At 40.0% G+C, this 20,023-nt stretch overlaps 1 protein-coding gene across 4 annotated transcripts in view; it reads left to right on the plus strand.

The window, feature by feature from the left end:
• Positions 1 to 1,371: 1,371 nt before the first annotated feature.
• The window catches only part of LOC131159788 (ATP-dependent DNA helicase SRS2-like protein At4g25120), a 95,610-nt gene continuing 76,958 nt past the window's right edge, over positions 1,372 to 20,023 (plus strand). For all 4 annotated transcript variants that reach the window (XM_058114956.1, XM_058114957.1, XM_058114958.1 and 1 more), the window contains exons 1-4: positions 1,372 to 1,651; positions 2,148 to 2,850; positions 2,972 to 3,013; positions 3,182 to 3,345. In XM_058114956.1, the coding sequence (XP_057970939.1) occupies positions 1,506 to 1,651; positions 2,148 to 2,850; positions 2,972 to 3,013; positions 3,182 to 3,345 (1,055 nt within the window). In that variant the 5' untranslated portion in view covers positions 1,372 to 1,505. The remainder of the gene's footprint in view (positions 1,652 to 2,147; positions 2,851 to 2,971; positions 3,014 to 3,181; positions 3,346 to 20,023) is intronic.

Here is a 20,023-nt window from a genome sequence, read left to right on the forward strand (position 1 = left end):
CTAGCCTAACTCCCGTCTGAGTTCCTGATCAACACCCTGAAACTCAAAACTCCCAGTATTAAATAACAGTATTTTCATGCGTACATTAATTCTTATAACTATCACAAAGTCTAATTTGACTTAAAAAGCCTTACCTCAACTCTGGGATGATTTCCAACTTCGTTTCCCCAATGATCTGCTCCGGCAAACTTGTAGGGAACTTCGCCAGGAGCGTCGTGGTAGCCTCAGATCTTCGATCCGGCGTAAAACCAGCCCAAAATCGAAGAGAGAGAGAGAGTGAGAGAGCCGAAGAGGAGAGAGAGGAGAGAGAGAGATTTCTTAAAAAAATGAGATATTTCCCGGATTTCCATATTTATAAAGCAACGAGATTCGTCGACGAGTCCTTCACAAATTTCGTCAACGAGACCCTGTATTCGTCGACGAAATTCAAGCTGCCTCAGAACCCCTCTCGGTATTTTCTCGTCGATGAAGCCCTGTGTTCGTCGACGAAATCTTTAAAGCCTTCGTCGACGAAACCCTGTGTTCGTCGACGAAGCTTAGCAGCTTCCCTTCTTTTCTTTTATTTTCAAATTTTCCTTTCTTTATTATTTAAATTTCATTTAAAAATTCGGGTCGTTACAACAATCTTATTGTTTATCAATGTAAATTATAAGGAATGTGAATGTGTGTAATTAAATTTGAATTATTTTATAAATTTATTTTAATAATTACAATATTGGTCTAATATTAAAAAGCTTGCAAATAAATACTTTTATTGTGCATAAATACTCAAATGTCATATCAAATCATGAAAATAATAAAATATTAGCAGGGAAGATTATAGAAAGTCAAGTAAAAAAAAATAATTATTTAAAATTTAAATTACTAATAATCATAGCATAATTCCTATTAAATTTAAATACAGAGGACATTTAAAAAGAAAGAAGAAAACACAATGTTTCGACTATAATAATATATAAATAAATAAGAAAAGTATAAATTGATGCATTGCCCATGTGTAGATGCTACTAGTATAAACTATATATTTTTTCACTTCAAACCCTAAAAATTTATATTTAAAAAATAAAAAAGACTATAAAAATGATTTTATACTAATATAGTATTTTTTTGAATGGTTCCAACTTAAAGGGAATCAATATAAAACTTTAAATTTCGTCCTTACATGAATGTAAATTTTCTCATAATATAAAAAAAAATCAAAATATTTTTATTGGTAATATATTGTTTTTATTATAACATTTTACTAAATGAGTTTAACATTTTGTATTTACATCATTGCCACGAAGCTCGTCTTCATTTTGAATGTCGTCTCTCTGGCCTCTGCGAGGGAAAATCCAAACGGCGCCTTTTCCTCCGGCGGCAAATCCAAAATAAGCCCTTCAGGTGTTTGCAGCTTTGCATAAACCACCACCACCACCACCACCGTCTCCTTCTCTCTCTCTCTCTCTCTCTCTCTCTCTCTCTCTCTCTCTCTCTCTCTCTCACACACACACACACGGCACGAAATGTACAAAGAAAACTGTGAGCCAAATGAGGAAATCTCGGAGGAGCAAATGGCTCGGATTTCGCAGAAATTCAGAGCTGCGAAGGCCCTTCTTGCCCGCAAAAGGCCCCGATGCGCCGCCGGGGCACTTGATCAATCCCCTCAAAAGTAAGTAGTTTCGTCGCTTCAGTTTTTTTTTTTAATATATATATATATATATTATTATTATTATTATTATTATTTTGGGGTGATTCGACCCATGTACGGCCTGTTTGGTTGCCGAGAGAATCGAGGAAAAGGGGGTATCTAAAAGTGGTCGAATATTTTGTTTTCTGTTGTTTTAGTTTGTTATCAGTGACAAAATCACTTGAACCAAGTACACCAAGCGAAGCTGTTGTATTATGTAAAATTGTGTGTGGCTATATATATATTGTGTACATATTTATTGGAGGTCCCAAATAAGCATTTAAGAGATAAAATTCTATTTTCTTCATTTCCCCCCTACATATCCTCAGCAACCAAATTGCACTATAGGAGTAGAAGATAAAAGAAAATAAATGCTGAAATGTAGTTCCAAAAAAACTCAATTGTGGTTCTTGTAGCTACATAAAAGAAAACATGAAATTCCTGTCTTTTACCCCTCCTTGATTATTTCTGGTTTCAGTAATGGAGATGCTAATATATTTCAAACCCCGGGTCAGGCTACTAGCATCAAAAGAGCTCCTCTTGCGGGGGTATTAATGAACAAGTTGTCGCAGTTTTATGTTAAGGGTTTCAGTTCAATGGATGGTGGCTGTGGGAGCAGTCCATACAACGTGGGTGTATCTGTTGAAAGGATTGAGTCAATTGATAATAGTTCTAGTGCAAGGATGATGGGTGTTCCTTTGGAAGATGGGTTCGTGTTGAACTCTTTTAAGACTCCAATGAAACGACCACCGAGTTCTAGTTCAAGGGATTCTTTGACGTCACAAGATGTTCTTGATGATGATTTTGATGAGTCCATTTTAGAAGAGATTGATGCGTTGTGTGAGCAGAGGTCAGCAGCTAAGACAGAAAGGGATGGATCAAGTAGCAATTATCATGTGGAAAATCAGTTCAATGATGATAAAAATGGGGAAAATAACAGCAGAATCAATGTGGAGTCTATTGTAGTCAGGAATTGTTTAGAAACTGAAGGTGCATCGGATTCTGCTAGTGCTCTTGTTTCTGGAGATAAAAATTCAAGGATTTCTGAGACTACACAAAGTAAGGGCATGCCTCTCGAGTATTGTGGGTATTTGCAATCTCTTAATGATAGGCAGCGCGAAGCAGCTTGTAGTGACATCTCAATTCCTTTAATGATTGTTGCAGGCCCTGGGAGTGGAAAGGTTTTTTTTTTTTTTTTTTAAATCTCTGTTTAATAGTAACTCTTTTCTCTCTCACCACATGCGTGCACACACACGCCCACGCATATGTTGTTAGGGCTGATTTTGCTGGTTTAAATTTCAGACATCTACAATGGTTGGGCGTGTTCTAGTGTTGCTCAGTGAGGTATGGCCACAATTTTTTTAATTGAATTTTAAGTTCTAACATAAAGCTGTTTGATTTTTGTTTTTAGCCTTTAATGTGCATTTGTCCTTTTTAATGGTGTGGCATTTTTATTCTCTGTTTGATTAATTTTCTCCCATGCCCTTTTCCCTTGCCCTTACTCTCTGGAAGGGCATTGGTCCATCCCATATTCTGGCAATGACTTTCACTACAGCTGCTGCTTCTGAGATGAGGGATCGCATTGGAGCAATAGCTGGGAAGGCAATAGCAAAAGAACTTATGATCAGTACATTCCACTCATTTTCTTTGCAACTCTGTCGTCTGCATGCTGAGAAGTACGAATTTGCAGAATTTTTGCAAAAGCATTTACTTGTTGATTCTCTTTCCCCCTTCCTAGTGAAAATATTCCAAATTGCAATTGGTAGTTTTATTCACATTTTATAATTCTTTGTTTTAATTTATTGCTAAGGCTTGGTTGTCATTGCTGTCATTGTTTCTGTTGTATCTTATCAATAATCATAACCACAAACTATTTCATGTTATAAAGAAGCTGCATGGATTATTTTGCAATATTCTATATATATTTATTTGATTAGATCAATGCAACACTATCATAAATTGTTTTGGTGTTGCATAAGCTGATTTTGATATTTCTCATGATTTTTTAAACTCCCTGACATGAACCTATGAATTTGTTGATGCTATTGCTGTGCTGGATAGTTGATATTGCTGCAACTGCAATTAGAGAGGAATTGAAATGTGTTTTCTTTTTCACTTTTTCTATTTTGAGAGTTTCTAGGGGTTGGCATGATGAATTCAAGGCTGAGCATTAATTTTCCTTTTATTGAAATCTAGCCTAATGCATTTGATGTAACAAAAAACATTTTTTTGGGTACTTGCATGTTTTGAAGGGCATCCCAAGGTGTCACAGGCCGAATATTTCACACCTTTGTGAATGGACCGTGCGGCGCTACCTAAAACCCTCTTGTTTAACTAGCCAGTCTATCGTTTACCACAATTTATCCACAAAACACTTTCATTATCATTCAAGCAAGTATTAGCGGAAGCAGTAAGCAACTTATGAAAGGAGAGGCAAGTAAAGAGTAAACGTTGAAGCAACGTAATTCATTAACAACCCCTCCGTTAACATTGTGTGTCTAGCGAGGGAGACAAGTAGACTAAACACGTTGACAATAGCTAGTGAGTTTTACAAGTTGATGAACACTCACCCTCCTCTAAAGAGCTTTCTATTCTATTCTCACTCTGACACTAGGAAACATCAAAGTGATCGAGGAGTCATACTACCTTTTTTAGCACAAGGAGAAACTACTACTAGAAAATAAACCTACAATAGTATTTACATGATGGAAACCCATCCCAAACGCATAAGACAAGCGGTCAAAGGCAAACATAATGCCCTGAACAAGCTCGGCTCGTGACACTCCCCCACTTATGCGGTTGATGTCCTCGTAGACGTTGACGCTAGTTACACTTTTACTTTGTCCACGAAGGGTTGCATATTATTTGCAGAAACCTAGCTGATTTCTTCGTCACCAAGGCCTTTCCACTGCACTAAGAACTCCCGCGCTTCTTCCTTGAGGATGTGAACTCTTTGCCTGCAAGGATGTCTTCAACTTCACGTCTGTTAGGCTGCATTGTCTTCAATTCGACTCTGGTTCATTGACTTCTGCTCGGATCTTTGGTGTTGGCGCGTTGAATGACTTGAGGCACCTAACATGAAACACTCCTGCACTTTTATCCAAGTCGGAGGGTTAATTTTGTAAGAGGCCTTCTCGACTTTAGCCAAGATGGGGACTGGTCCTTCATATTTACGAAGTAGTCTCCTATCTCGTCCTCGTAGTGACCTGGTCTGTTTAGGATTGAGCTTAACAAGCAGCAAGTCACCTACGGTGAAGTGTTGCGGTCTTCTCCCTTGATCTGCCCACTTCTTAATCTGCTTAGAAGCTTTCTCCAAGTAGGCTCGGGGAATCTCTGCATTTTGTCTCCATTCTCTGGTGAAGATGTACGCCTTGGGACTCTTTCCTCTGTACAACTCGTCCACTGTGTGAGGTAACAATGGCTGCTGGCCTGCAACAAGTTCAAAAGGGCTCTTGTTGGTTGTTGAGCTCCTTTGGGCATTGAAATAGAATTGAGCCACATCAAGTAGTTGCACCCAATTCTTCTAGTTGGCATTGACGAAATAGCGCAAGTACTCTTCTAGTAGCCTGTTGAATCTGTTTGTATGTCTGTGGATGGTAACTCGAAGAGATGTCAAGTTGTGAACCGAGGATTTTGAAAAGTTCTATCCAGAAGTTGCCGGTGAATCTTGAGTCTCGGTCACTATCAATATTTTGAGGAACACCCCAATACTTCACAATATTTGTAAAGAATAGTTGTGCTGTCTCCTTTGTCAAACAGTACTTTGGTGCGGGTATAAACGTATCATACTTTGAAAACCTGTCTATAACCACAAGTATAGACCCTGCCTCTTCCACTCTGGGTAGGTTGGTGATGAAGTCCAATGAGATACTTTCCCATGGTTTGGATGGTACTGGTAGGGGCTTCAGCAGCCATACAATCTTCCTCCGCTCCACCTTGTCTTGTTGGCAAGTGAGACTAGTTCGGGTATAATCAACCACATCATCACGCAGGTGCGGCCAATAATACCTCTGCTTCAGTAAAGCCAAAGTGTGCTGCCATCATGGATGTACGGCCCATATGGTATCATGACACTATCTCAATTGTGTGTTCCTCAGATCCCCAGCTCGTGGCACAAAGAGTCGGCTACCATGGGTCATCAGCAATCCGTCTTCCATCTAAAACTGAGGTGCTTTCCCCTCCGCAGTCAGCTTAATGAGGTTCTGTGCAATTGGATCTTTTGCTAAATTCTCTTTGATGCGCTCTCGCATCGTTGTGGTAATAGTACTCACAGTCAGGTGTGTTACCGTTTGCAAGGCCGCCAGCTCAGCTTGTGTGAAGAAGTGGCTAACACCCGAGTTATCTGTTTTCGCCACAAACCTTGACCCAAGTAAGTAGTATCGCCACACGCGGAGACAATGTATCACCGCTAGCATCTCCTTCTCTTGAGTTGTGTACTTCCGTTCTGCTTCACTAAGCTCAGGACTCTCGTACGCAACAGGATGTCCCTCCTGTAACAAGACTCTTCCAAGGGCAAAGTTTGATGCATCTGTTTGTACCTCGAAGGGTTTCATGACATTCAGAAGAGCAAGTATTGGATCTCTCATCATGGCATCTTTCAAGTCATCAAAGGCTCCCTGGTACTTCTCTGTCCAATTCCACCCTTGACCCTTCTTCAGTAGTTCTATCATAGGAGTAGTTCACTGTGAGTACCCCTCTATGAACTTCTTGTAATAGTTGGCAAGGCCGAGAAAGGAACACAACTCTTTCACTGTCGTTGGGATCTTCCATTCTTGAATCGCCCTTACCTTCTCCATGTCCATCTTGATATGGCCTTGCTTAATCACATGACCAAGGAATTTGATGCTTTGCTGAGCAAAAGAGCACTTCTCTTTCTTCACATACAAACTGTTCCCCTTCATCCTGTTGAACACCTTTCGTAGATGCTTTTTATGTTCCTCCAGAGTGGAGCTGTAGACAACAATATCATCCAGGTACACCACGACAAACTTGTATAGGTACTCACGAAATACTTAGTTCATCAAGGTACAAAATGTTGCAGGTGGATTCGTCAATCCGAATGGCATCTCCAAGAACTCATATGCCCTATACTGCGTCACACAAGTTGTCTTTGGCTCATCCCCATAAGCAATTCTCACCTGATAGTAGCCTGACCTCAAGTCAAGTTTAGTGAAGTACTTGGCATGACTCAGCTGATCCAATAGATCGGCAATCAACGGAATAGGATACTTGTTGCGCACTGTCACCTTGTTGAGCGCGTGGTAGTCTACACACATCCGCATGCTCCCATCATGTTTCGTCTAAAACAACACTGGTGCTCCGAACGGTGCTTTGGAAGGGCGAATATATCCCGCTTCCAACAACTCATCAAGTTGTTTTCTCAACTCTGCTAGCTCTGGAGGCACCATCCGATATGGCCCCTTAGTAGGTGGTTTCACTCTTGGCAACAACTCGATCTCATGCTCCACACCTCGTCGTGGAGGCAAGTTATGAGGCAGCTTATCCAGCATCACCTTCTTCTACTCATCCAACACAGCTTGGATGGTCGTAGGCACTAGCTCTTGGCCTACTCCTTCATCTACCACCACCGTGGCTAGATATGTCTGCTTACCCTTTCTCAACCCCTTCTTGAGTTGCATGGCTGAAAGGAACTTCTCATCGTCTCCTTTCTTTGCAATGGCTTGCACCATGCAAGGGTGATCTCCTATCAGACACAGGGAACTAGCAAAAGGCATTAGTACTGCCTTAGTTTCCCTTAGGAATTCCGTTCCCAAAATGACTTGGAAGTCATCCAATGGTACCGCTGTGAAATTCGCATGGCCTACCCATTGCCGAAGCTTCATAGTCACTTGCTTGGCTACTCCTAGAGTAGGCTGGGCTATAGAATTTACCACTTTCATGCGTTCTAAATCCTTCTTCAAGGATAAGTTGAGTCTCCTTGCTTCTGCCTGTGAAACAAAATTATGAGTAGCCCTAGTATCCACCATAGCGCAGGTACTCTTCCCATTAATCCTCAAGTCCACAAACATCAGTCCTTTTGCTTGTGTAACTTTTGGTGCTTTTGCCTGCTTTTCCAATGTGTTCACCAGCCGCATTGCACCCATTCTCGGGGTATCCTCCTCTTCCCCATCACTTTCCATTACTTGCTCCGCAGTGGAAGCTTGTAAGGCATTGAGTGTTGCCTTGTGAGGGCACTCAACAACTCTGTGAGGGCATCGACACAAGTAGCATGAAATTATACTCTTTCCAGTGGGTGTGTTGAATCCTTGAGATGATGAAGCTTCTTTTGAAGTTGATGCCTTATAGTTGGCTCCCCCACCTTTTGGTTTGCCCTTCTTGAAAGACTTTCCGCTGTTTCCCCCTACGCCAAACTCTTTGGACGAGGCTGTATTCTCACCAGCGTAGTTAGTCAAATGTTCCGCGGCAGCTTGTGCGGTAGACAAGTCTTGAACTCTTTGCCTAGGAAGTTCTGTTCTTGCCCACAGTTTCAACCCCTCAGGAATTTTGTTCCCAAAATGACTTGGAAGTCATCCAATGGTACCGCTGTGAAATTCACATGGCCTACCCACTGCCCAAGCTTCACAGTCACTTGCTTGGCTACTTCTAGAGTAGGCTGGGCTATAGAATTTACCGCTTTCATGCGTTTTGAATCCTTCTCCAAGGATACGTTGAGTCTCCTTGCTTTTGCCTGTGAAACAAAATTATGAGTAGCCCTGGTATCCACCATAGTGCGGGTACTCTTCCCATTAATCCTCAAGTCCACAAACATCAGTCCTTTTGCTTGTGTAACTTTTGGTGCTTTCGCCTGCTTTTCCAATGCGTTCACCAGCCACATTGCACCCATTCTTTGGGTATCCTCCTCTTCCCCATCACTTTCCACTACTTGCTCCATAGTGGAAGCTTGTAAGGCATTGAGTGTTGCCTTGTGCGGTCACTAACAACTTTGTGAGGGCCTCGACACAAGTAGCATGAAATTATACTCTTTCTAGTGGGTGTGTCGAACCCGTGAGATGATGAAGCTTCTTTTGAAGTTGATGCCTTATAGTTGGCTTCCCCACTTTTTTGGTTTGCCCTTCTTGAAAGACTTTCCGCTGTTTCCCCCTACGCCAAACCATTTGGACGAGGTTGTATTATCACCAGCATAGTTAGTCAAATGTTCCGCGGCAGCTTGTGCAGTAGACAAGTCTTGAACTCTTTACCTATGAAGTTTTGTTCTTGCCCACAGTTTCAACCCCTCAAGAAAATAGAACTTGTCCTTTTCTGACATATCCTTGATATCCAACATCAAAGCAGAAAACTATTTCACGTATTCAATGATTGAACCAGTATGCTTGAGGTCTCTGAACTTCTTCATAGCATTGTACTCAACATTCTCAGGAAAGAATTGGGCCTTGAGCTCTCTCTTCAAGTCTGCCCAACAATCCACAACACAATGTCCATTTTCAATTTCATGATACGTAGTGTGCTACCATAGTTTGGCGTCACCAACCAAGTACATAGTCGTAGTATCCACTTTTACCTGTTCTGAGTCCGTCCTCAAAGTGCGAAAGTATTGCTCCGTATTGAACAAAATGTTCTCCAAATCCTTGGCATCATGGGCACCCCCATACATTCTGGGTTCTGGTACCTTGGTCTTGCTAAACCTCGGAGTGTTAAGAGTTTCCTGTAGCAAGAACCACCAAATTCATCTTTGCAGTCAAATCAACTATTTGAGCTTGCAAGGTTTCCACAGTACGGTGAAAGTCCTCACATTTCACCTATCAAACTTGCCTGATGCTTTTGTGATCCCACCACTTTATCAACAAGTTCCATCAATTGGGCCATCTCTGTGGCCATATTGTTGGCTGCTGTCTCAGCCTATGCTTCCAGCACACTAATTCTCTCAGCATTGGTTGGCACCATGGTCATTTACCAAAGCTTTCCCAATCCCACAACGAAGGCAACTGGATTCACGTAGTAACTAACCGAGCTCTGATACTAGGTGTCACGGGTCGAATATTTCATACCTTTGTGAATGGACCATGTGGCGCTAGTTAAAACCCTCTTGTTTAACTAGCCAGCCTACCATTTACCACAATTCATCCACAAAACACTTTTATTATCATTTAAGTAAATATCAACGAAAGCAATAAGCAACTTATGAAAGCAATGGCAAGTAAGCAATAAACATTGAAGTAACGTAATTCATTAACAATACCTCCGTTAACATTGTGTGTCTAGCGAGGAAGGCAAGTAGGCTAAACACGATGACAATAACTAGTGAGTTTTACAAGTTGATGAACACTCACCCTCCCCTAAAGAGCTTTCTATGCTATTCTCACTCTGGCACTAGGAAACACCAAAGTGGTCGAGGGTCATATTGCCTTTCTTTAGCATAGGGAGAAACTACTACTAGAAAATAAACCTACACTAGTATTTACATGATGGAAACAACGCACGAGACAAGCGGTCACATGCAAGCATAATGCTTCGAACAAGCTCGGCTCGTGACGAAGGTCATGGCACAGGGAAGTGGGTGGAAATTGAAGGTTGTTGCTTGGAGTTTCAATCTTCCCTCCTTGCCTAGAGCTTGGTGGAACTTTGGGGTGGGGGGCGGGGACCAAAAGAGTGGTTGGCTAAGTTAAAGCCACACTCTCACTCCAGCAATCTCACCTACCTCCCTTCCATGAGCCGGTTGTAGGAGTTCACACCTATACTGATTTAAACTCTGGTTTTGTTCTCATTCAGATCTTTCTTAATTGAAAAGGAGTTTTTGAGAGGGTTTCTTCCATGAATGCTACAGTCAAGATAGATGGGAAATTTTTTTCCCTTTGAGTGGGTTGTTGTTTTGCTTGCAGTTAGAATAGTGAAGCAATTGGGAAGCAAAGAATTTTGGTGCTTATTGCTAGCAAATGAAGTTAAATGAATTAAACAACTTTGTGAGTTTTCGTTAGAAAAATCCACTTATCCTTGGGTAAAAATGATGAGAAATCTAGGGAGGTCTTTGAAGGATTTTTTAGAAGAAGAATAACCATTCTTATTGAATTTCAAGAGACACGATTACAAGATAAATAGTAGAGGACAGCCGCCAAATTAGGAAGGCCACAAAATCAGCAAATCAAATCACCACAAATTCAGCAGATCTCTAGGCTAGAAAACAGGAAACTGAAACTACTAGTAACTGAAATAGTAATTTCAGATTTTAAAAAATAGAATTTCCTGATTTATTCCCTAGAAATCCGACACCCCCCCTCAAGTTGGAGCGTAGATATCTTACAAAGAGCTCAAAACTAGGTTTGAAAAATTCTTTGGTGAAGATATCGACTATTTGTTGAGTAGTAGGACAAAAGGCATGCAAACAACTCCATTATCAATCTTCTCTTTTATGAAGTGTCTGTCAATCTCTACATGCTTTGTGCAATCATGTTGTATTGAATTTTGAGCAATACTCATGGCAGGTTTGTTGTCACAATACAACTTCATTGGCATGTTCACTGGCATCCACAGCTCTTCAAGAATTCTCTTTAGCCATAGCATCTCACAAACTCTGTTTGCCATAGCCCTATATTCTGCCTCGACATCGCTTCTTGCAACTACATTCTGTTTCTTGCTTCGTCATGTGACCATATTTCCCCATACATAAGTACAGTATCCCGATGTGGATCACATGTCAATAACTGAGCCTGCCCAATATGCATCAGTGTATGCCTCTATGTTCTGCTGTGTGGTCTTTTGGAAGAGTAAACCCTTGCTGGTGTACTCTTCAAGTATCTAAGAATCCGATAAATTGCTTCAAGATGTTTCTTGTAGGGTGAATGCATAAACTGGCGTACCGAACTCATAGCAAAAGCAATTTCGGGCCGTGTATGTGATAAGTAAATTAACTTTCCCACCAACTTTTGATACCAAGTTGTATTCACTGGATCACCGTACTTGTCATCTCCAAGTTTTTATTTGGGATCTATTGGAGTGTCTGCTGGCCTACAACTGCTCATCTCAGTCTCCTTAAGGAGGTCAAGGACATACTTCCATTGGGAGACAACAATCCCTTTCTTCGACCGAGCAACCTCCTTTCCAAGGAAATACCTCAGAGATCCTAAGTCCTTGATCTCAAATGTTGATGAGAGGGAAGTCTTCAATCGGTTCATCTTAAGTATGTCATCTCCAGTGAGAATTATATCGTCTACATGCACAATCAGTACCATTTAACTTCCCAACCTGTGAATGTCTTATAAACATTGTATGATCTCCTTGCCCTTGAGTATACCCTTGAATTTTAACAAACTGAGTGAATTTCTCAAACCAGGTTCTTGGTGACTGTTTTAACCCATATAATGACTTCTTTAGTTTACACTCCTTTGTGCCAAACTTTTCACCAAATCCTGGAGGTGCATCCATGTACACTTCTTCCTCCAGGTTTCCATTAAGAAATGCACTTTTTAAGTCCAAATGTTGCAGAGGCCAGTCACGATTAGCTGCAAGTGACAAAAGAACTCTTACAGAGTTTAGCCTTGCGACTGGGGCGAATGTCTCCAAGTAATCAATGCCATAGGTCTGAGTGAATCCCTTGGCGACCAATCAAGCTTTATACCGTTTTAGAGAACCATCAGATTTATACTTGACTGTAAACACCCATTTGCACCCTACAGTTGTCTTTCCTCTTAGTAGATCAACTAACTCCCACGTGCCATTTTTTTCAAGAGCTTTCATCTCCTTGAAGACAACCTCCTTCCACTTAGGAACTTTCAGAGCATCTTGCACAGTATTAGGAATCTCCATACAAGACAATTGTGAGGTAAAAGCTTGAAAAATAGGTAAGAGATTTTCATATGACACATAGTTGGACAATGGATGTTGGGTGCAAGACCTCACACCCTTTCGGACAGCAATGGGAAGTTTAGAATCATTGAACTCAGGATTGGAACCACACTTGGGTTCTGAACTAGAGGACTTAGAACTCGAAGATGAAATGGACTGAACATGAGGTAAAGGCTCGGTGAGGACATTACCTGGAGGGTTTATAGATTCTGGATAGTGTAAAGGATTGGAAGACCCTTTCTTTCGAGTTGTCCTTTGACGCGAGTAGACAATGTCAAATGGTACCAATGTTGTGGTGTTTTTTTTTTTTTGTTTCTCCTTTGTTAGTCATTATAGGATCATGAACATCATGAGATGGCACTGTAGGAAGACCTGCCTTTTTAGTATCTAAAAAACTCGATTCACTTTCTCTTGGTATAATAAAGCTTGGGTTTTTAGGTTGAATAATCAAAGTTGGAGAAGGATCATTTTGCGAGTCTTTAGTTTGGAAAAAATCATGAAACACAGCCAAATCTTTGTTTTGGTTCCCCCCCTAAAGATGAGGCGTAAAATAGGGATGTAATTCAAAGAATGTAACATCCATGGTAATAAACATTTTTTTGGAAATGGGTTCAAAACATTTTTACCCCTTTTGAGTGGGAGCATAATCAACAAACATACATTTTGTGGCTCGGGGTTCAAGTTTTCCTCGATTATGACCAGTGTTTCAAAAGGTGTTCTTGAGGCACCCCCATTTTCAGCATAAAACGCCCTAAGGCATAACGAGAAAGGCTTAAAGCCTAAAATGCGTACGTATTAGGGGAAAAGGCGTACGTCGTAGGAAGAAAAGCGTGCATTTCACGCCTTAGTTGGGAAGGTGTACGCATTTTTGGAGTGTCAAAACCCCTTGACAAAGCTTCTTTCTTCCCTCTCTTGGAAAAACTTTTGTAGCTCTCCCACGATTCCTCTAGCTCCTTCTCCCTCTCCGACAACTCGACGAAGCTTCCGTAGCTTTCCTTTAGCTCCTTCTCCCTCTCCGATGACTAGACGAAGCTTTCGTAGATTTCCTCCAGCTCCTTCTCCCTATCCAATGACTCGACGAAGCTTCCTAGCTTGCCTCCTGCTCCTTCTCCCTCTCCGACGACTAGACGAAGCTTCCTAACTTTCCTTCAGCTCCTTCTCCCTCTTCGACGACTCGACGAAGCTTCCTAGGTTTCCTTCAGCTCCTTCTCCCTCTCTAACGATTCCTCCAAGCTTCTCGTCTGTCTCTGACGTGTGGATCCCTTCCAATTTGATCTGCCTCGGAACTTTGGTCATTTAGTTTTATATTCTTGGAAATTAGTGGAGGATGCTTTAATTTGGTTTTTCTCTTCTTTTAGTAATGTGGCTAATGCTTATTTTTTAACATGTATTATTTGTGTTTATTATGTAAAATTGGCTTATATGATATTTAAAAATTATATTATATTTTTTTCTCCCTTATTCTAAATTTTTTCCTCTTTTTTTTGCTATATATAATTTAATTTAATTATTAATTATTCAAAAATATACAGTCCCAAAATGCTTACGCCTTACCTCAAGGAGGGTAAAACGCCTCGCCTTTTAAAACACCGATTATGACTATGAAAATGAACAAAAGCGGTACAACCAAATATCTTTAGTGGTAAAGAAGAAGACAACTGATTTGTTAGATAAAACTTATGAAAAACATCAAAAGGTGTTTCAAAGCTTAAAACCTTATTCGGCGTTCTATTTATGAGATATGTAGCAGTAAGAATGGCTTCACCCCGAAGATATTTAGGTACTTGATTGGTAAAAAGTAATGCCCAAGCTACTTCCAATAAGTGTTTGTTTTTTCTTTCAGCCAAACCATTTTGTTGCGGAGTGTCAACACAAGAGCTTTGATGTACAATTTTCAAGAAAAATTTGGCCCAAAATGTTTTTGAAATATTCTCGACCATTATCACTCCACAATATTTGAATATTTTTTTGAAATTGTGTTTGTATCATGGTGTAAAATTTTTTGAAAATTGTTTCCACTTCAGATTTTTCCTTTATCAAATAAACCCTACTTAATCTCGTGTGATCATCAATAAAGGTCACAAACCATTTTTTTCCAGAATACATAGATGTTTTACATGGGCCCCAGATAGCACTATGAATCACGGTAAATGGTGTAGTTGGTTTGTAGGGTTAGGTGGAAAAGGATGCACGATGATGTTTAGCAAACTGACAAACTTCACATTGAAAAGAAGATGGACTTTTATTCCGAATTAAATTGGGAAACAAGTATTTTAAATATTGAAAACTGGGATGGCCTAACCTATAATGACATAACATGATATCATTATCTTTGAAAACAGAAACAAAATTTAGCAAGTACTTTGACATTGTCTACTCGACTTAGGTCCATCGTCAAAATAATAGAGTCCATCTTTTTCCTTAGCACTGCCAATCATCCTCCCCGTGGTCAATTCATGAAACTCACAATAAGAAGAGTAGAAATTAGCTTGACATTGATGATTAGAGGTAATTTTACTGATGGACAACAAATTGCAAGACAAATTTGGAACGTGGAGCACATCATGGAGAGTTAACAACGAAGTGAGTTTGATAGTTCCTATCCCGGCAATTACCGAGAGTGAACCATATGCAATTTTGACCTTTTTATTGCCTGCACACGGACTATAGGATGAGAACAATTTGGAGCTACCGGTCATATGATCAGTTGCACCAGAATCAATTGTCCAAGAATGAACAGAATTAGGAATAACACCTAAAAACGCAGTAGCAAGAGAGTTACCCTTTTGTACCAAAGAACATGGCGGAGTTAAGGACAGTTTTGGAGATTGAAACAATTTGTACAGTTGCTCTAATTGCTCCTTGGTAAAAGGGACTGCATCCCAGTTGGTAGAAGGCTCCTGAGTCTCTTCAGTAGTGGCTTCGTAGGCGTGACTATGACGTTTGGATTTTGGCTTCCAATTTGCTAGTTTACTATGAAGCTTCCAACACGTCTCCTTTGTATGCCATGGTTTTTTGCAATGTTCGCACCAGGTTTCTTACGCCCATTGAGTTTTGTAACCGTGAGATAAAGGGCTGAATTTTGGGAATAGTATTCAGCAGATACAGACTTGGGAGGAATAGTGGGATTGGGTGGAATGGTTTCAGAAGTACCGGAAGAGCCGGTAAGATTTCTTTTGGCGCTGGTCATTGCCGACTTATACGACATAATAAGAAGAAAAGAGCACGAGGCTCTGATACCATGAAGGATTTTTTAGAAGAAGAATAACCATTCTTATTGAATTTCAAGAGACACGATAACAAGATAAATAGTAGAGGAAGGCCACCAAATTAGGAAGGCCACAAAATTAGCAAATCAAATCACCAGAAAATCAGCAAATCAAATTAGCAGATCTCTAGGCTAGAAAACAGGAAACTGAAACTACTAGTAACTGAAATAGTAATTTCAGATTTAAAAAAATAGAATTTCCTAATTTATTCCCTAGAAATCCAACAGTCTCTTATTACATGATTTGTTTTGAATAATAATGGAGGGATGATTGAAATCGAGAAGCTTTTGTACATTGGAAGGAGATTGTTGTTGATAATTCTAGAGGGAAAGGAAGCCTCAAGATGGTGGGCTTTCTTAAAAGTGTTGAACAATTACAAAGGAAAAGCACAATAATCTTCACAAAAAAATTTTGGGTTTAACTTTTAAAACATCTAGGTCTACTCATATAGTGAAAAGTGAGGGCCAAAGCCTTGTGTACAATGGGCTTCTCATGAGCCTAGTTATGCATAGATGGTGAAGCATGGAGGTTCCTTTGGTCAGATACAAGGAATTTCCGATGAAACCCACGAAGTGAAGTCATAGAGTTTGGAAAGTGTCAAATTGGGAGGGAGGGATCCTTGGATATTTTGTTGACTCGAATCCATTTTGAAATTTAAAAAAAATCGTGTGAAGCTTAACGAATTGGATAATGGGCTGAGATTGGTTGAGTTCAAAAATAAATTTTATACCACATATTTTGGGCTAGGAGGCCTCACTCTGAAACCTGTCTATTTGATGGGCCCAAGATCGAGGAAGTAAGCTGCTCAAGTATGGGTGGAAAAAGCAAAGCCTAGTACAAATCAAAACCTAGAAACAAAAGATGTAGTTCATTCAAGTCTTTGAGGTTTGGGTCTATAGTCTCCATTGAAGTAGAGAGCAAATCTAGTCAGGTGGTTAGGGATGTAAGGGCCGTTAGACATTGAGGACTGTTTGGATCCTCACAACATTTTTGTTGAAATATTAGGCAAATTGGAAGACCTAATTACAATGGTAGGTCTCTCCCTCTATTTATTATATATGCCAAGTACATTACACTAACCATATTACCCTTACTAACTCACACATTGACTCACACTTACTAACACATTGATAACACACAACAATTGCACTAAATTACTACAGTAACTACTAACTAGTAACACTCCCCCTCAAGTTGGAGTATATATACCATATGCTCCTAGCTTTTTTTACAAATGGTTTTAACTTGAGCATCTCGCAAGCCTTTAATGAATAATCAACAAGTTGGAATTTAGACTTCTAGTTGTTATAATTCACTTCTGTCCAAGTTTCTCTTGAACAAAGTGACAATCAACTTCAATGTGTTTCATCCACTCATGGAGGACTGGGATGGGGGCAATATGAATAGTAGCTTGATTATCACAAATCAACTCTATAGGCCAAGAGCATGGAAAACCGAATTCTTCAAACATGTTCTTTAGCCAAATAAGCTCACATGTATTGTGGGCCATGGCACGATATTTTGACTCCACACTCGTCCAGGACACCACCATTTGTTTCTTACTTTTTCGATGATACCAAGTTATCAATGACAAAAACACAATGCCGATTATGGAACCCAATCTGCATATGTATATCTTGAACATAAGTGTGACCCAATCTTGAGATAAGATACCTCTCCCAGGTCCACCTTTGAGGCATCTTAACATATGAATTACTGTATCTGAAGGATTTATTCTTTGAAAATCAAGAAACTAGCTCATGATGCTTGTTGCGAGAAATATTTCGGGTCAACTGTGAGATAGTTCAACTTCCTAACAAGCTTCTAGTATCAATCAACAAATCACCCACATTTGGTCTAAAACATGGGTTTATCAACAAATTTGGATCCCAACATCCTGTTTTTCAAAAAGGTCTAGGTGACAAAACAGTCTTGATACGAGATTTGGGTACTTCTATACCCAAGAAGTATTTCAATAGTCCTAAATCCTTGGCTTGAAATTTAGTTTGTAAAAAATGCTTCAAGCATTGTATACCTTGATCATCATCACCAATAATATCAATATCATCCATATGCACAATGAGTAGGCAGTGTGATGATAAAATATAGAGTGATCTACCGTGCACCTTTTAAGATCAAACTAAAGTATTGCAACACTGAATCTACCAAACAATGCTTTGGGAGATTTCTTCAAACCAGACAAGATTTTTTGTGCCAACACTCTAATTGTGACTCTCCTTGAGCAACAAACCCAGGTTGTTGCTTCATATAGACCTCCTTTTGATGATTACTATGTAGGAAGACATTCTTTACATCCATGTGGAGGCCAATGGCACGTGGTAGCTAAGGAGATGATGTACTGATACAGGTTTGGCCATAGGAGAGGATGTGTCTGAATAATCCAGACCATATGAATGTATCCTTAGCAACAAGATGGGCCTTCACGAGCCATAAAACCATCTAGATTGAATTTTAGGTGTGCACCAAACAACAACCAACCACTGACTTATTAGAAGGAACTAGGAAGAGATGCCGGTTCCCAAGTATCATTCCCTTGTAAAGCATGCGCCTCTTCAACCATTGCAGTTCTGTACCTAGAATGGGATAGGGCTCTAGAAACAGAATTTGGAAGAGCAATAGAAGATAGATTACTTACAAAACAGTAATATGAGGGACAAGAAATCATAGTAACAAAAAATTAGAGTTTGGATGCTAGGTAATAAGAACATCAACATCTTAGGAAATAGGATGACCAGACGAGAGGCATAGAAGTAGAGGCTAGAGGAGGCTATCATGTGTACTTCTGCAAATTAGGATGGTTTAAGTGATGAGAAGGGCTTAGATCGGATGAAGATGTAGGAGGACTGGGTAGAGATAATAGGTTAGGATTTGGAATATTAGGTAAAGGAAGGGGCTCATAAATGGAAATAGAACTTAAGGAATCAAAATAGTATGGTGTAGGCTCAAAGAAGGTGACATTTCGATGTAAAGTAGGGCTATAACATTGATATCCCTTTCAAGTACAAGAGTAGCCCTTAAAAAGTACATTTGGTTGCACACGGATCCAACTTATCCATTCTTGTATCTAATTAATGGACAAAGGACACTTAAACCAAATATATGGAAAGGACGTGAGGGCAAAGGAGCCTTTGGGAGGATAAATGTGGGATTTTACAAACAAGGACAGAGGATGACACTTTATTGATGAGAGAGAAAGGCAGCAAGCAGTGAGCTCGACATCACTCCAAAAAACTTTTGGGACATTCATTGGATACAATGGAGTACGAGTTACTTTGAGAATATGTTTGTTTTCCCATTTTGCAACTCCATTTTGTTGTGGAGCATGGGCACAAGATGATACTGGATCATACTAGAATTAGTCATATAGGTAGAGAATTGGGTACTGAAGCACATCAAACTTATATGCGAACAAAAGGCACAAAAGACAACTTAGAACGATCTTTCATTAAATACAACCAAGTCATCCTGGAGTAATCACTGACAAAGGTAACAAAGCGTTAGAACCCCAACTTCATCGTGACACGACTAGGATCACAAACACTGGAATGGATTAACATGAAAGGGCTGACTGCCCGTTTATTGACTTGGGAAGAAGTTGGAGCAAAGATAGGCTAAACAACCTCTCATGCACTAGTGCTAAGGTTGGAACTGCCAGCTGTTGGATGTTGTGTGGGGGCACATGGTGCCTCCTTCAGCGATGAAATTTTATAGCCCTATAGATCGGCAGGTTCTGTGGTTATATATGAGGTTGATTCTGCAAAATCTGAAAGGAGTTCTTGAGATTATGACAGGGCTGTGACGTCCAGGAATTATTTTAGTGACTGCTGTGTTTTCTGGAAATTTCTGTACTTGTTTTCAGTCTCTAGTGGTGCAGATGATCTTCCTATAATCGTAGATTTGCATTGGATTATGAGGTTTTGGGTTTTGTTGGCAGCAACTATGTTGAATTATTGGGTAAATTGGAAGACCTAATCACAGTGATAGGTTTCTCCCTCTGTTTAATACATGCCAACTACATGACAATGACCATATTGCCCTTACCAACTCCCTCACTAATTCACTCTAACTAAAATAGCAATAACTCACAGCAGTAACACTAAATAACTTAAGTAACTAGAAGCAGTTTTGAATCAGATGGTCTATCCAAAATCTAGTTTGGAATCATAGAGGGATTTGGTTGGATAAAAAAGGTGAACATGTTGCTACCCCTTTGATCCTACAAACCGTACACTGATACTTGCAGATAGATCTACAGATAGAGAAAGGA

Source organism: Malania oleifera, chromosome 7 (genome assembly GCF_029873635.1).
Source record: "Malania oleifera isolate guangnan ecotype guangnan chromosome 7, ASM2987363v1, whole genome shotgun sequence".
In the NCBI taxonomy this organism is placed as follows: domain Eukaryota; kingdom Viridiplantae; phylum Streptophyta; class Magnoliopsida; order Santalales; family Ximeniaceae; genus Malania; species Malania oleifera.